The sequence below is a fragment of the Centrocercus urophasianus genome, unplaced genomic scaffold (genome assembly GCF_019232065.1).
Source record: "Centrocercus urophasianus isolate 14NV4802_14NV808 unplaced genomic scaffold, USGS_Curo_1.0 seq_12, whole genome shotgun sequence".
Lineage (NCBI taxonomy): Eukaryota > Metazoa > Chordata > Aves > Galliformes > Phasianidae > Centrocercus > Centrocercus urophasianus.
The window spans coordinates 3,359,068-3,375,741 of record NW_024884364.1 but is presented as its reverse complement, the minus strand read 5'-3'; the positions used below and the strand labels follow the sequence as shown (position 1 = coordinate 3,375,741).

The window sequence follows — 16,674 nt, the reverse complement described above, 5'->3', positions numbered from 1 at the left end:
CCATCCTTCACTGGTGAATTAACGGCTCACAATTCAAAGTGAGCTCAAGGATTATCTAAATCAGTACATCAAGTGTGTATCTGAAAAGAGCTCCATACAGAGCTTATATATCCATCAGGTAGACTGAATAACTTACACCAAATCAATGAATCACCTTAATTAATCAGTAAAGACACTACCAACATGTATTCCAGAGAATTTTAAAAACTAATAAAAACAAATTTGAAGTCTTTTTCTTCCTCTCAGTATCCCTCCATATCTAAACCCCAGTTTTCAAACAAACCTACTTAAATAAGACTAGTATACTTTCACTTTAGATCAATATTGAGCAAATATGTATGCTATTCATGTATTAAATATCTGCCTTTCTATTGTGGGATCATTTCTCAAAACAGCAGCAATGGCTGTTCATGCCCTATTAAAATATGTTGAGTGAGTTTGTTTTTGCCAAATCACAATACAATCTAATCTGGTGAGAAGAAACCTAGCTAGAAAAATGTATCATAAGAAGGTCTGTGCTTTAAATCTCTCTCTACAGTCAATGCGCAACCTGAGGGGATCACAGAATCACAAAACAGCTTGGGCTGGAAGAACACCTAGCTTCAACCCCATGTCATGGGCAGGAACATCTCCCATCAGATCAGGCTGCCCAAGGCTCCATTCAACCTGGGCTTGAACACCTCCAGGGATAGGATCCACAGTTTCTCTGGGCAGTCTGTATTAGCACCTTCTGAGTAAAAAATTTCTTCCATATATTTAATCTAGATCTACCCTCTTTCACTTTAATGACATTCCCTCTTGTCCTGTCACTACACTCACTGATAAGGAGTCCTTAGCCAGCTTTCCTGCAGGACTGCTTTAACTATCAAAAAGACCACAAGGTTTCCTTGGAGTCCCTTCTCCTGGCTGAACAAGCCCAGATTCCTCTGTCTTTCTTCACAGGAGATGTGCTGCAGCCCTCTCCGTGGCCTCTTCTGGACCCTCTCCAACAGCTCCACATCTTTCTTGCACTGGGGGTCCCAGGTCTGGACACAGTACTGCAGATGGAGTCTCATAAGAGCAGAGTAGAGGCAGACAATCACCTCCCTCTCACTGCCTGCCACCCCTCTTTTGATGTAGTCCAGGATACAGTTGGCCTGCCAGGCTGCAAGAACACGGTGTTTGCTTGTGTCAAGCTTTTCACCCACCATTACTCCCAAGTCCTTTTCCACATGATATCTCCACAGGTTTAATTTAAGCAGTACAGGAGAACTTTCTAAGACACATATGTACAGAGTATGTATGTCTTACTATTACAAGCAGGCAATGTTTAAAGGAAATACAAACAATTGAATAACACAAATTAAATAAAAAAGAGAAAAAATACATTACATAAAAATTAGGATGACTTTTAACTTTGGCTTTATTAAAGATCTCATACAACAGCTCTAACCATCTATGATATATACTTCCAACGCCTTCCTGGTCACCTAACTGCTACCAAACCTAACTGCTCTAAGAAATTAAAAAATATAATGTGAATATCCAGTGACCAAAAGGATTAATCATCAGCACTGATATCTCAGCAAAGATGAACTTTATGGAAAGTAAAAATTCTCTCATATGACCCCTTAATACCTCCTCAATTTTAACACTCTAACTGTGAAGAGATGAAATGGTATTTAAGTAATTCCTGAGGAACAACCGAAGAAATCAAAGCTCTCTAAATAGAGAAGATATACCAGTCTGCTGTGATATGTTTTCAGAAGAAGAGATATATTGCTATGATCAAATCTTGAAACATATACATTTCAGTGGTACAAATGTGCTCAACAAATCTTGTTGAGGAGCAGAATATTTTGTGTTTCTGAGAAGCACATTCTTTCTAGTAACTTCAGCCAAATGGATTCACACAGTGAACTTTACAAAGCTGAAGTCATGTTTCTCTGATCCTGTATCTGGCAAGGGAGAGAAATAAGACGAGTTATCCCAATAATAATATATTATATATATAATAATATAATAATAATACCTGTTATCCCAATAAGACGAGGAACAAGAAGATTTAAGAAGTGAAGTTGTCTCATCAATCCCTGTGCTCGCAGAACCTACCTAGTTGCCAGTTGAAACCTAACAACCTGTGAGACAGAAAGTCCCAATGGCCTTATGGACTTGGCACCACAAAACTCCTCAGCAGCACTTTTCCACTGTGGTCCATATTTGCAGTGGGACTTAAGCACTTCTTTTTTTCCTTCAATGACATCGGATTCTGTGGTTATTTATTCTACTTGAGAAATATGACTCTCAGTTAACCCCTTATAGGCACCTGATATTGTGAAGGCAACAAAACAAGAACAGCACTTCCTTTTCCAGAGGGTCTCTACCAGTTCCAAGATCGCTACAGACATCACTGCTATTTGCTTAGTTACATACATATTTCAACAAAACCTGCATGGAAACACCAAAAAATTTTATACCAAGTTGCATGCATGTTGGAAACAACTATTTACCTTGTAGGTTCTTGGCAACAGGTGAGCTGAAAACCACTGAGAAGCTAGTACCCACAGCTGGACCGAAAGTTCCCTACCCTTCCCTGGCCCTAGCACGTCTGTAAAAGGCATCTTCATTTAATGAAAACTCCCAATAATCTCTTGAGCATGTATACCTACACAGTATAAAGACAAAGTGCACCTGCAATAAAATTCTGTTAACTCTCATTCACACAATTGCACTTGACAAAGGCTGACCTGAGAACAATTCTATTCTATTCTAATATTTAAGATTGCAGTATTTGCAGTGGCCTTCAAAATTAAAATTAAACTCTTCTATCCTTCTGAGCAGTCAGCATGACTTTTGAAGCGATTTTTACTATCAAGCATTCTCAACACGACAATGACACACACGTGTGAAGAGTTCTGGTTCTTGAACTATTCGATTTTACAATCACTTTTTGATGTATTTTTTCTTCCACAGTGGAAAGAAAGCAAAATCTAACTTTTACTACAAAATAAATTCTAATCACATCATCTTTTGACTTTGAAGACTAGATTTTAGATTGACTATCTCTACTTTTGAGAAAGCCTAGTCTTGATCTTATCCTTTCTGATGGTGTTTTGTCAAGACATACACTTCCACAAAAACAATTCACCTTTGATCATTTTTGTTTCTACAAGACACCAAAAGGAATCCCTAACAACATTCCTTACTTGTGTTATTTCTGAAACTTGTTTCTTCAGTAACACATATCCTGGCTACTAATCAATCTTTGCTCTCCTCCAGCTGCCACAAAACTCACAAGAGCTTATGCCTTCTTGGATAAAAATACTCCTAGTAGCAAGTATTATGTCTGCAACATTAAGAGTTTTGTTTCCACATTGAGCTATTAATCTGATGTAAAATCCAAGTTAAAAAGCATTGCATATATCAACTTTATGCAACAAGAATTAAGCACAAGAAATATATGTTACAGACGTATACTCTAGGTCATTAGATTGCAAAAATACTTATGGTAGTAGGGTAGAAAACTGTATAGCTAAAAGGGGGATGTGGAATCATGAATGCAACTAGGGACAAGAATCTAATGGATGACAAAAGAGTTCATGGGAAGAATCACTACAGAGGACAGTGACAATTGTTACAGGAGCAGGGGTGAATGGGCTAAAGATGTTGATTTTCATTTCTACTTTTTCAAAAGCAAGATGTCTGATATATGAAGCTACTTCATTCAGGAAAGTATGATAAGAGAGATTCATATCACTTTTTCACCAAAGGTATGGTACCATTAGCCATATTACATTAAAAAAAACAAACAAACACAACACGATAAAACCAGTAGCTCAGTTTTTCTACACTATAAATTTACTGTAAGATCCTTTTGGCAATATAGATGCATACCCTTCTTCTTCCTAGTTCCTTATTTTTTTCTTTTTTTTTTTTTTCCCCTCCTTTCTTCAGTGAAAGTATTGTTAGAGACAGATCGCAGAAAAAAGGGACATCATGGAAAAAAAATAGAAAGGCAGGAGGTATTTAGGACCTACTGAAGAAAGGACACAAAAATTGTTTTGAATTCCTCAATGCAATTCATGCCATTGAGGTGAGGGAGTACTAGAATAAGACAGCTTTGACTATTTATGTAAATCAGCACACACACATACATATATGCATACATGCAAACATTCATAATACAAGAATAGCACCTATGCCAGGAACTACACGCTGAGTTCCCTTCCAAAGTGGATCTCTTCTTTATTGTGGACACTGTGGTATCACCGAAAAATAATACTTACTTCAAATAATCTTACAGGCAGCAACTCTTACCACATAAATCTATATTCCACAAACTCCAAGCAAAAAAATAATCCACAGAAATGCCTCAAGTAAGACTGGTTTAAGTCTATCACTTTCTGCCAAAATTCATTCAGTTTGCTCTCCATTTCAGTTTTTTCAATTTTTACTATCCTACAGTAGGTCTTAATATTTCAAGTAACATATCCTGAGTTAGAAGTGATAGGATGGGAATCTGCTTCACTTACACCTCAAAACTCAAAGGACACTTCCGATCCTGCTGTTATAAAGGCAAGAAGTACTGTTAACATTACACAAACTCCCAAGGATTCTGACAGCACAGACTTGGGGAAAAAAAGAACAACAAAAAAAAAACCCAACCATTAAACAAAAAACAAGTACCCTATAAACAATTTTAAAGCAAGGTGAGATTCTGTTTCTAATCAATAACCTTCTAGTCCTCAAAAATGAGCTGTACAAAACATGCACTAATTAAGATTTATGTGCAAACATTCAATTTAACTGGATTTTGACAGGAAAACTGTGCATACTATGCTTATCAGTAGCAGGTTTGATTTGGGGGTCTCTTTGGGTTGTTTTGTGAAACTGCACAACTAGGTAGATACCTCTATATGCCTGTCTATGTCCGTCAATATGAGCTAACTGTTATGTATCTTCACTCGAACAACAAAACTGGCACATTCTCTGCTTATATCAGTCCTGAAGTGTGAGGTATCTGAGTTGATACTTTTTCTGTAAGCAACAAGGTACACTCTCCCGTGCCCCTCCCTCTCATGGCCACATCCATTATTCAGCTGTTTTTTTGCAGCAACCCCGTTATCTACTTGCAGTCTTCTCACATTTAGGGACTGCATGAGGTTCCAACTTCTCTTAAAATCTTTTCTTACCATGGTACTACTCTCCAGCTCCAGCTTATTCCCTTCCGTGTATGTGGCAAGAATCCTTCTCAAGATTTTCTGAGTAACGTAAGGACAATATTCCAAACCCTGCCTTTATGAGTATGACAAAGCTGGAAAACAAATGCTGTAAGGAAAAAAAAAAAAAAAATCTTTCCATACCTATAGGCCTTGAACTCAATCTCACTAGAATTTTCCAGAAAAAAATAATTAAAAATAGTGTGATGAACAAAATGAACAAAGCCAGTATGGAAAATGTAGGCTTGAAAAGATTTTCAAAAATCAACATATGGAAACTGAAACACAGTCTCATATTTTGTAGTGGTAAAGCATCGTAATTACATATAACGTTACCCATCCTAACAGAAAACTTACAGCACAAACAGGTACATAAACAATAGAAGATACGTACCTCGTATACATAATACATATATTTTATTCAAAATACAGCTTTAGGTCTTGTCTGTTAGAAAATTTGTCTATGATAAATAAACCTGACTCAATATGAAATCTGTTATTATTTTACAGGAAATGTAATGTAATGTTTTTCTTTCCATTAAAAAAAAAAAAAAAAAAAGCATCTTTGAGATAATTAGCCTAACATCATTTAATTAAGTGCTGGAAATAGCAATAAATTACAAATCAGGGCTCCTACTCCTCCTCAAGTCATTTCAGAGGAAGAAAAGCAGTTAGACACTAAATCTGTCTGGATTTGGAAATCTTTTAGCTTTACATCCATAAGCCCTGCTATTATCCTGTTCAATTTCTACAGTAAGTTATATGAAATCAAACACACTAAGATGCTAAAAGCCCTGAAGGGAAATAATTTAGAACAGACAAAAGGAATTGCTTTGCTATGATATATATCTAGCTTGCACTACACCAACACAACAGTTTGTTAATGTTTCTTGACTTAGAGCAGGCACTGCAGACTGCTACATTGGAACTTATTAAAACACCCAACATCTGAGTAGACACAATTTGCAGGGTAACAGTGTTGCTGTTAATACAATTAACAGCCACATTAATATGCATCAGTCATCAGTCTGAAATTCACTCACATGCATACTTTACACATACAAAGATCATTAATGGTTTAGTAATTTAATTTACTGTGTCACTAGAAATGAATATGCACCTGTGGAATGTACATATTCCTCAAGTGTGTTGAATCCCACAACAGAGAAGAACTGTGTGCAGCAGGGTCAGAAATGCTCCTCTCTAAAGAGCATTTCATAGCTCTGTTCTGTGCTAGCCTCATACTTGTTCATTCCTATTGCAGCAAAAGCTTTGAATGCAGACTGTACGTGGATTTGAAGCACACACTCAGGAGCAAATTTCTGCCCAGAGAGGCAGGATCCTAATGCTTGTGGCAACATGATCAATCTTCTAATTTGCTACAGCCAGAAAGGAAACTGAGTCCAAGCAAAAGGTCAGAACAGGCATTTTATATTCTCTGTTAAAGGAAGGGAGGAAAAAAATGTCTTTGAGGAATAAAGTAAGTAGCTAATGAGACACAGAACTGACAGCTGGAATTTAATAAGTATCCACTTCACAAGGAAAATTGCTCTTAGTAATTAAATACAGGTATCATACAAAGCTTCTGCTTAGAACCAGACTTCAAAATCTTTCCGTCAGTAGGACTGAAAGGGTTTTACATCCCAGGTAATATAAGGGTGGGTTTGCCTGGGAGGCTGGTCCTAAACAAAGAGGGTTAATTGCATAAAATTCACAGTCATGTCAGTGGTAAATAATTCCAAAGGGACTTGTTCAGATAGTAGTCTGGCATTACTGAAAAACAGACTGCAACTAAAAAGACCTGTTATAAAGTCCACCAAAACCCGAGACATATAAAAACTTTATTAGTCATTTCAGAACTAAAATGCAAACAAGATCTTTTTAGAGGGATCCAAAATTCTTAATGTTCCAGGTCTGTAGGGCCATAAAACACTACCTGAGAAAATTTTAAACAATCTTCTAATTAATTACAGAATTTTATAGCCTCTCACAAGCTGTACGTAAAACATTAACAAGGTAGGGAGAAGGAAGTCCTCTTTGTACTAAGCATGACTCCCAACCCCACTGACATACCCCACTTGACGAATCAGGTTAGAATTTAACATCAAACTGAGATTATAATGGATACTAGCACACAGAGCTGGTGTTTCGTTTATGGGCTTGCATGCCAATAAATGAAGGTATAAGTCTCTAAGTAACTGTGAGCATCTGGAAGAGCAGAGTCTATTTTTCCGTAATTTTTACCATCAAAATAAGACCTCATAACATATTCTTAATAAAACTAATATCTCTAAAAAGATATCTTGATTCTCACCTAATTAGTAGTCCAACAGAAATATGTTGGTATCAGAGAAAGAAAGCAGTCAAGTATCTAAACTGAGTGATCATACCAGATATAGTCAGTAGAATTGCATGTACTCTGGTATGTATAACATAATTACACAGCTGTAATTACCTCAACATAAGAGCACTGACTTTGCAATATATGTTTTAACTTACCTCATAGAACACAGGCACATCCTTAACCTTTTTCCCCTTCTGACTTCCAGATTCTGCAATCTGCAAGGAAATAAAGCATTCTGCTGTGATCAGATTTTAATTTTAAACAAATTATTTTACTTGTTATTGTAAATACAACAAAACTTGCTATTGTTAATCATCTTAAAGTTCCTTAGGGAGGGAGCTTTAATGAGCACCTTGAAGAAAAGTCTGAAGAAGATTTAAACACAGGGAGCAAACCAACTTACATAGTAAGGTTCTCTACCTCCATTTTTAACTCCTATGAAGTAGTGTAACTTTTGAAATTTCCAGAGTGATTCATTTATGGTTTGTTCCTTTCTTGGAATACCTGTCTGAAGATATCTTCATGTGCTACCACGCTGAACAGCTTCCGCTGTGGCACCTGCACAGCAAGGGACAAGGCCTTTGTGTGAATTTCATCCTCAATTCTGGCTCCCACCACAAAAGCGATGCTAGGCTTCCAATCATCCTGCTTTCCAAAATAAAATATTTAATGCATTAGAGCACAAGCACACAATAAAGCTTCTCTGCAGTTTGAATGAGTGAGCACATAGCCATAATTACTTTATTTAACACATATTCATTATCACATGAAACTCACTACAATAAAGTGTACAACCTGCAAAAGCACATACTGATTTATTCCAATTATTTCTGCCATCAGGTGGCAGCATTATGCTGTGGAAAAAGCAAGAGCCCAATAATACCAGAACACCTTAGAGGCAGATACTGCATTGACATTGCACAAAGGTGAAATAACTTTTGCATGTCATTTGCACATTTGAGAGTCTGGTAAACAAAAAGGATGTCGAATTTAAACGTATGTATTTATACTGCTGGCATTATCTATTTGCTCTAGAAAAATGAAAAAAAATCCAGCTTCCTCATCCTGGAAAAGAGAGAAAAGAGAAACTGACTGGATACTATTTTCTAAAAAACGTGGCATTGTTTGTATGTTTTATAAGGGTCTGTCATTCATGCATTCTTACAATTTTTCACTAAGTATTTGAACAAAGATAAATTTTGTGCAAATGGGTCATTTAAGCAAATCTTCTCCACTGTTTTTACTCCAACTGGAATCCCTTTCAGAAAGTGAGTGGTCATCTCCAACACATCTATAGCTCTCTCCAGTGTTCTTTATCAGCATCAGCGACACCTGAACTGGTGGCACCTGAACCAGAAATACATCTGGGAGTTGTGTTTTCCACACTTCAAGACACACCATGTTATATATATTCTATTGCACACCTGCATGTTTAAACTGCAAAGATATCAATAAAACTTCATTAGGGTCAACACGGAAACAGCTTCAGCAAGATCTAAGTGGTCCAAAGACACTCATACAGTCAGGAGCAGGTTAAGCAGACTGCTAAAGAGAAATTTAAGAAAAGCTAATCATGCAGGATTTTTATGAAAATATTTTCATATTAATATACCATGAAAAACGCATGCACGTATGCTTGCAGAACAAAAGAACAAAACCTGAGTATACAGTAAAGACAGGGAAAGAACCTTTCAAAAAAGAAAAAAAAAAAGAAGAATATGATAAAAAGTCAGGTTTATCTTTTTCCAGTTTTACAACACTATTCTTCATTTGTTCCTTCTCATATCTGAAAAAAAAAAAGTCTACCCTAAATCTTTGCAATAGAGAAGTGTGTCCAGTCACGTTGCAGTGGTGACACTGCTCACTGGAGAAATGGCAACGGCTGCAGCACTGCTGGCAGCTCAGCTCTCCATCAATGACCCATGTGGGGACTGAGGTAGGTTCACTCAACTCCTTTTCCCCCTTTCTACAGAGCTGGGGAATACTGACAGCTCACCCTGCCTAAAGTTGTCAAGATAGCTGTAGGTGTATGAACGAAATTGATATTTTAACATTACCATCAAAACATGTACAGGAGTTGCAGTTAATGTGAATTACAGTTAAATTTGTCATTGTACAGCTGCCTTCTTTGAACAGAGAGCATTTGGATGTCCATACTTGTGTGCAAACGCATTATATTCTAGGCTTCCACAAGTGCAAGCTGTCGTGATTGAATGACTCTCTTGTATCAGCATTGTGAGCAATGCTGGAGCCTTGAGAAGGACCATCCAGACTTGAGGTAAGCAAATGGAGCAGCTAATCACCAAGATGTTCTCCTTAGTGTAGGTCACCAAGAGGGGAATGAAGTGCAGTAGGTGTCACAGAGACAGGCCAACAGCACAACGAAATATTCAGAAATGCGAAGTTTCAGTCTTGGCTTCAGGTGGGGAATGATCCAGTAGCAACAGTGCCTGTTCCTACAATGTCTTTGTTTTTCAGATATGTGAAAAAAAATTCCATCAGCGTTCTAAGACCTCTCTACCTCATGCTCTCTTTCTCTTTAGAACACGCCAGTACCTCGGTGCCCAGAAATTACATCTACTTAGAACTAACATCATCCTGGAACAGTGATGTCTGTGAAACCTGTATTCCTCCTAGCTCTGACTCTTCTTGACCTTTGTACCCTTAGCCCACAGTTGTTGCTATCTCACTTCTTCTGTTTCTACTCTCTGTTTCAGAGTGCCATAACTTCTCCAAATCCTTCTCACACCCAGTTCTTGCATCCCTAATTCCTAACATCATCTTCTCCTCAGTCTCCCCATGCAGTTAGTCCTCAGCTTCATTACATGACTTCATTGCCAGCTTTCTCAAGTCCCAGATTCCTTGTCCAATTCCAAGCACCTTTAATATTTTCCCAGGCACTTGGCTTATGTGTAATTGGACTTTTTTCTTTGCAACACTTCTTCATTTCTTTGAGAGGCATTTGAAGCAAAGGATAAACATTTCCTGATTTCTACTGAGGTGGTCACCTTCAGAGAAGCCCATAGCACCGATGCAAAACATCAGGATAAGTCCAGCTTGTGAAAATGAATTATCCAAAAACCCTTCAGATTTATCCAAACAAAACATTTTCAGGGATTCACCAAAGGTATGCGCTTGACACTAGTAGTGTCATTTTCCCTCCATTAATTTTCTGCTTCAAAAGAGCTTCTCCACAGAACAGCTCCTATCCCTCTTTAGCTGGAATATGAATCAGAAATATATTCCTTTTATACAAACACACAACACCTGTGAACAGGAGCTAGATAAATACAGGAATAGCTATACAGACTTGAGCAGGGAATAATGATGCAGAATTCCCAGTCACCAACATCATGCCATCTATTTCTACACCCACTGATTTTGAAGCCCTTGAGGTTCATTTTCCAGTAAAGTGGAATGTTCATAACAGCAATTGAGGTCAATGTGGACAAAGAATAGCAGCATTAGTAGCATTAGTACATAGCTTAAGATGTTCAACTGACTGTCTTTCTTCTGAATTTAAAATTTATTATTTTTTGCAACATTGTCCTTATATTATCAGTACTGTAATAGTACCCTTAATGTTCAAGGCTTTGAAAGGAAAGAGAAGAAACAGACCCTGCTTCTACAGCTCACCACCTAAAATCACAACATAAAACTGAGAAGGAAGAGTAATAAAATGTATACGGTTACTTTTAAAACATTTTCTCCCTCGATATACAACTGCTGCTCTGCTCAGTTCAATTTTTTCAAATGTTATTCTAGAAGAGAGTCCTAACAAAGGATCTGAGGGAGCACAGATTAATGACCTCAGGGTTACCTCAAATGAAGTTCCCAGCTTAAAGTATAGGACAGAGAAAATCATGAAGTAACTAGAGGAAAAGCACAGAGACAGTGTGGGGAGGCTGCCATTAGGGGAACAGCAGAAGCACTCCTGACTGTCAGTGGAGATGAGGGAAACAGAGATAGCAGACTGCCCAGAGAATCAACAGCACTGGTTCAAAACTGAGTACTAATAATAATGGGAAACGTGACATTGGTAACTGGATATCTTCTATGCAATTTCCAGTTATGGGTAGGATCACTCTAACTGGAAGATACTCGGTTAAAATCACTGTCACAAATGATTATGTGTCCCTCATTTCAAAACACTTGACCATGTTAAGACTTGAAACAAGTCAAAATCGCTCAGAAATGATCAATAGGGGAAGCTTGCATGCCCTTCTGCAGAAGAAACTCTAGACCCAGCAAGATCCACCTAATTCCCAAAACTCCACACAAGCAGCTTTCTTTCCATTTTTAACGTCTTGCTTCATTTCCTAGATATAGAAGAGCAGTTGTTTCAGAGGAGACATTTGAACAAATCAGATGCATTGGCTACACTTGAAGTACTGGTTTCTAGATTCCTGTTGCTAGAAAAAGCATCAAACAGTTGTCTCATCTGTGGGTGTTTTTTTTGTTTATTTGTTTGTTTGTTTGTGTGTGTGTGTGTGTGTGTGTGTGTGTTTCCTGCAAAGGGCCACAACTAGTAGGCTCATTTCTTTACACTGTAATTTCAAATGTAACTCTAATTGCTAAAGGGAAACATTTGAAAGCTTAAAACTCCAAATATTTGAGCATTGAAAAACGAGATTCTTTAATCTCCTCAATTTTAAGTAAAGTCCTAGAAAAAGCAAGAATTATAAGCAATTTACGAAGGCTTGGGAAGGCATAACCCTTAGCATTTTTTGTTTTCAGCAATGAGGGAGCTTGTAAACCTGTAAATACAGCAGGAATTAGTGGAAAAAGTGGCTCATCAGCAATTTTGCAGCCATAATGCAGAGATGCACAGGGCACCAGTGTTAAGATACCTTCAAGTCCGCTTTCATTACCTGCTGACTGGCACCTACGCAGGTTACTACTGGATTCTGGTTTCAGGAGCTTGGGCTTTTGCTGCATGATTGCAGGTTACAGAGCAACACAATTCAACTGAGCATTTAGTTTCTCTCCAAAGAGCAAGCAGAATGAATAGAGATCAAAAGTTGAGCCATCCTATTCAGAATGTTTTCAATGGTTTTACAAGGTCTAGATTCAGTTCAATTTTCAGGCCTTAAAATGCCAATAAAGCAAAACAGCACAGATGGGAAATCAGAGCAGAACGCCACTTCCAGTTGCTATGCTCAGTTAGAGCACCTAATAAGGACATAGAATAGATATATCAGAGCTGTGTTTGCTCAGAATTCACTTTTCAACCAGCAAATACAGCCTTATATCTACTTCAAGCATGAAAAAATGTAAATCTGAGCATCTTAGTTTATATTTTGTGATTTAATTTTGCAATTAACCCAATCAAATTATCTTGATAAATAAATGAAGACAAACTCAACTTGTAGCTCCATTTTTTTTCTGCAGAGTACGTTAGAAACAAAAGATGTATATGAACTACAACGTTAGGCTCTGCAAAATCCATATTTCCTCTGTACCTGTTTTTATGTTGTCTGTTTGCCAGTTTTCACAGTGTTTTTAAGAAAAAGCCATTATTTGGTTAGTAAATACCAGTTAAATCATATTTTGGTTAGCATACCCTCCATAAAATGTTAACAGCACATATGAAATGACTCCTTTTCATAAGATCAGGCTAATAAAATATTCTAAGTAAGTCATAAACACACATCAAAATGTGAAATTTCATTGCTTACCTTACCTGGTACAGTATAAAACCAGTTCTAGTAAATGCCCTCTGACTCCACTAAAAGGAAAGAATATTCTCTAAATTGATAAAAGATTTTAAAATTCATTATGCATGATTTACCAGGAGAGAAATGTACTTAATTGGTAGGAGTTCCTGTCATCCCCCAAATCTTTTCAGTTTCATACAGTATATCGCATACGATGTAAGAAATAATTTTGCACAGTGTGGTTGGTGACACCTATAATTAAAACAGCTCAACACTTTCTATAAAAGGCTGCTTTCAGTGTCTGACCTTTACGTATTTGAGTTTAAATGCTATATGCTGTAAGATTGCTGAGGAGGGCAGGGGGAGAAGAGGATGCTGAGTTTAGACTATTTGCTGAACGAGGTTTGATTAGAAAGATCATTTTTATCTCTTCATAACAAAACCTTACATGATTAAGTAAGTAAGAAAATCAGTTTTTTCCACGTTCAAGAAGAAGAAACAAAAATTTGGCAGCACAGGCACACATATGCCAAAGGTATGGCTTTACAAAGCACAATCATTTACATTAAGTATATCCACATCTCGGCATCATGAACTCTGATGCTCGGAAGAGCATTCGAAAGCTAAATGCTATGTCTGTTTCTGCCCAGGATAATCAGAGCTGAGTAAGAATTCCCTCCAACAGGGCGTTCTAGCAGTTGCCCAGCACCACAGAAGCTTGAGCTCAAATTGACCCCAAGGCTCTGCCTGCCAGCAGCAAAACAGTGAAAATGGAATTAGTTTAATTGGAACATAAAACACATGGACAGTATCACAATTAAGGAACCAAGGAATCTTAATTAAGCTCCCTTGGGTACAGGCATTACAATAATCCTTAATTAGGTGATCACATACTTTCTTCCAACAGGATTCTGATTCCATTCAGTGAATACATTCAATATTTCTTTCCATCTGCCTCAATGTGTGGTCCTGAATAATCCTAATTTCGGCATTTCCTAAATTTTGAGCATTTATTTCCCACCTTTTAAAATACCTCAATGTAACAGTTTATATTTAACAAATGTAATAAATTACAAATAGAAGCAGTAGAATAAACAGAGCACTTTGTTCAGTGAATTCACTGGACAATATCCACAGCCACAATAAACACCACCATAAAAACAAAATTTCGCTAATTGGCACCTTGCTAGCAAGCCCAGGAAAATGGCCAGGAGCTGAGAAGGGTATGGAGAGGGAACCTCCACCTCTTTCTCAGTCTTTGGGGATGTTCTCCTAGAGTAAGGATGGAATTCGACAGCATGAAAAGGCTCAAGTACTTTCGAAAATGTAAATTCAGGGGGGGGGGGGGAGGGGAGGAGAAGAGAAGCAACAGGCTCAGATGAGCAGAACTTACTGCAAACAGTGATTTTGTTTGGCTAAACTTGTACAAGATGGTGACTACCAAACGAAAAAATGAATGCAAGTTTTAAGTACTTTTGGGAGACTTTTGGAATCAGAGGCGTTTTTGGAAAACTGAGCGGCCAATTTAAAAACAGAACTCTAAAGTCTTCACGCTTACCAGAAGTGTTACCACATTATTAAAAAATAACAAGGTAAAAACACAGCAAAAAATACTCTGGGTCTTCAAATGAGGCAGGAACCCCCAAACCCCCCAAACAAGGGGTCCATGGAAGTCATTTGTCTCACTTGCAGAAGTGGTGCTATACAAACACATGCTAGAGAAATATTATTGTTTGTAAAACTGCCGTGCTATTTTGAAACCAAATTTCTTTCTTGCAAGTCAAGATTTATTACAACGACATTGCTTACGCATAGAACCTGGAAACCCAAATACGCCTTTAGACCCTCACATGTTGTTCAAAAGCAAAGGAAAAAAAAAAAAAAAAAAAAAAAAAAAAAAAAAGCGCCTTTTAGCTGCTCACGCTCAAGCAGGAAAATTACAGCCTCACATTTTCAACGCGGGAGTTAATGCTGTGTCAGCACCTCCACGAAACCCCCGTTGTTCAGCAGTTTATAAAAAGTTCACTCCGAGTCGAAACTTGGCACCCGACCCGGGGATAGGAGAGCAGGCGGCCGTGCCGTGCCGAGGGCGGCTTCCGGAGGTGGACACGGGATGCCCCGCACGACCCGCGGCCCCCCCCGAACGTCCCTCGCCCCGTCAGTTTCAGGCCCCCCTCGGCCGCCCTTCGCTTTCACCTCCTCCAACGGGGCGGACACCAGCGCAGTCTCCCAGCTCTTCGCTGCGGTCCCCGCGGAGGAGGCGGCCGCTCCGCCGGCCTTGGCCCGCTTGGGGGCCATGGCGGTGCCGGCAGCGGGCGGACCTCACGCGTCGCCCCGACGACCGGTCTCCGCGTGACCGCGGCTTGTAGTCGCGCCGTCGCTGCGGCAACCGGTCCCGCAGCTCTTCAAGCCCTATAGGCATGTGCTGCCTGCTGGTGGGCCCGAGGCGGCGGTGGAGCCTTTCGAGGGGCTGTAGGCTATAGGCTGAGCAGCGCACCCGGCATAGAACCGAGGTGCTGCGCCTCGAGCCGGCATTTTGTGCCTCGGAGAAGAGCGTGGAGTCGGGTGCGTGCAGTGGGTCTGGAGGGGAACTTCGGTCCCCTGACCCCCTCGACCTCCTCCTCATCCCCTTGGAACTGTGCTCGGCCCCTGGGCACAGGTGTGAGTGTCCCGGGCCAAAATCACCGGCTGAATGCTGCCAGATGTGCCGGCACGGGGACCCAAAGGGGAGAGGGAGGAACGGTTGGGAGAAAGCAGGAGAGCTGCCAAGATAAAGAATTCATTACAGAGGAGTCATGTTGTGATCTCACAGTGGAGACGAGTGAAATATTCTGTGTGATTTAACATTTGGTGAAAATATCCCAAACCACATGGTGCCCTTCCCCCAGCCTGCTGCACCGACCAGCATTGCTTGGAGCCTCCAAATCTTTTATTTTAATTTTGCAGGAGCCTTAAAGCCATGCTGTGCAGCCCGTTACTGCTTTATTCTGTATTGTATTCTAGGATGATACTGAACCTCATGTACGTTCTTTATAAAATACCTTCTAATTACATGCAGTAGAAAACTATTAATTTAAGTTTATAAGAGACATAAGATATCAGTCTTGTATCATCGTAGTCTGCAGAAGAGCATCTTGCCTGTGTTTGTAGACAGTGATGTAGTTTATAACATGGGAAAGCTGCACAGTGGATTTGCCAACACCCATAAACATGTTCTCCCACCCCATTTCTTGGCTAATGTCCATTTTTCTCTTTTTGAGGTTTTCTTTTGTTGTCCTGGAAAAAAAAGAACAAACGCACAAAAACAGACTGCAATTGTTCAGAGAAACAGAGAGGATGGCATTCCCACCAAATCTTGTTCTTCATTAAGGTCTTGGTTATACAGACTGTGCCTGCTGAGGTGTATGGAGAGAGTATGGGGAAGAAGAACTTATGCCAGGAGCAGCAGAACAGGACAGAGGAATGGGGCAGAGTG

At 39.1% G+C, this 16,674-nt stretch overlaps 1 protein-coding gene across 1 annotated transcript in view; it reads right to left on the bottom strand.

Annotated features, from left to right (window-relative positions):
- The window catches only part of SPAG17 (sperm associated antigen 17), a 92,060-nt gene extending 76,563 nt beyond the window's left edge, over nucleotides 1-15,497 (bottom strand). The window contains exons 1-3 of the mRNA XM_042809887.1: nucleotides 15,396-15,497; nucleotides 8,047-8,187; nucleotides 7,698-7,757 (exon numbers count right to left, since the gene is read on the bottom strand). Of these exons, the coding sequence (XP_042665821.1) occupies nucleotides 7,698-7,757; nucleotides 8,047-8,187; nucleotides 15,396-15,497 (303 nt within the window). The remainder of the gene's footprint in view (nucleotides 1-7,697; nucleotides 7,758-8,046; nucleotides 8,188-15,395) is intronic.
- Nucleotides 15,498-16,674: the final 1,177 nt, after the last annotated feature.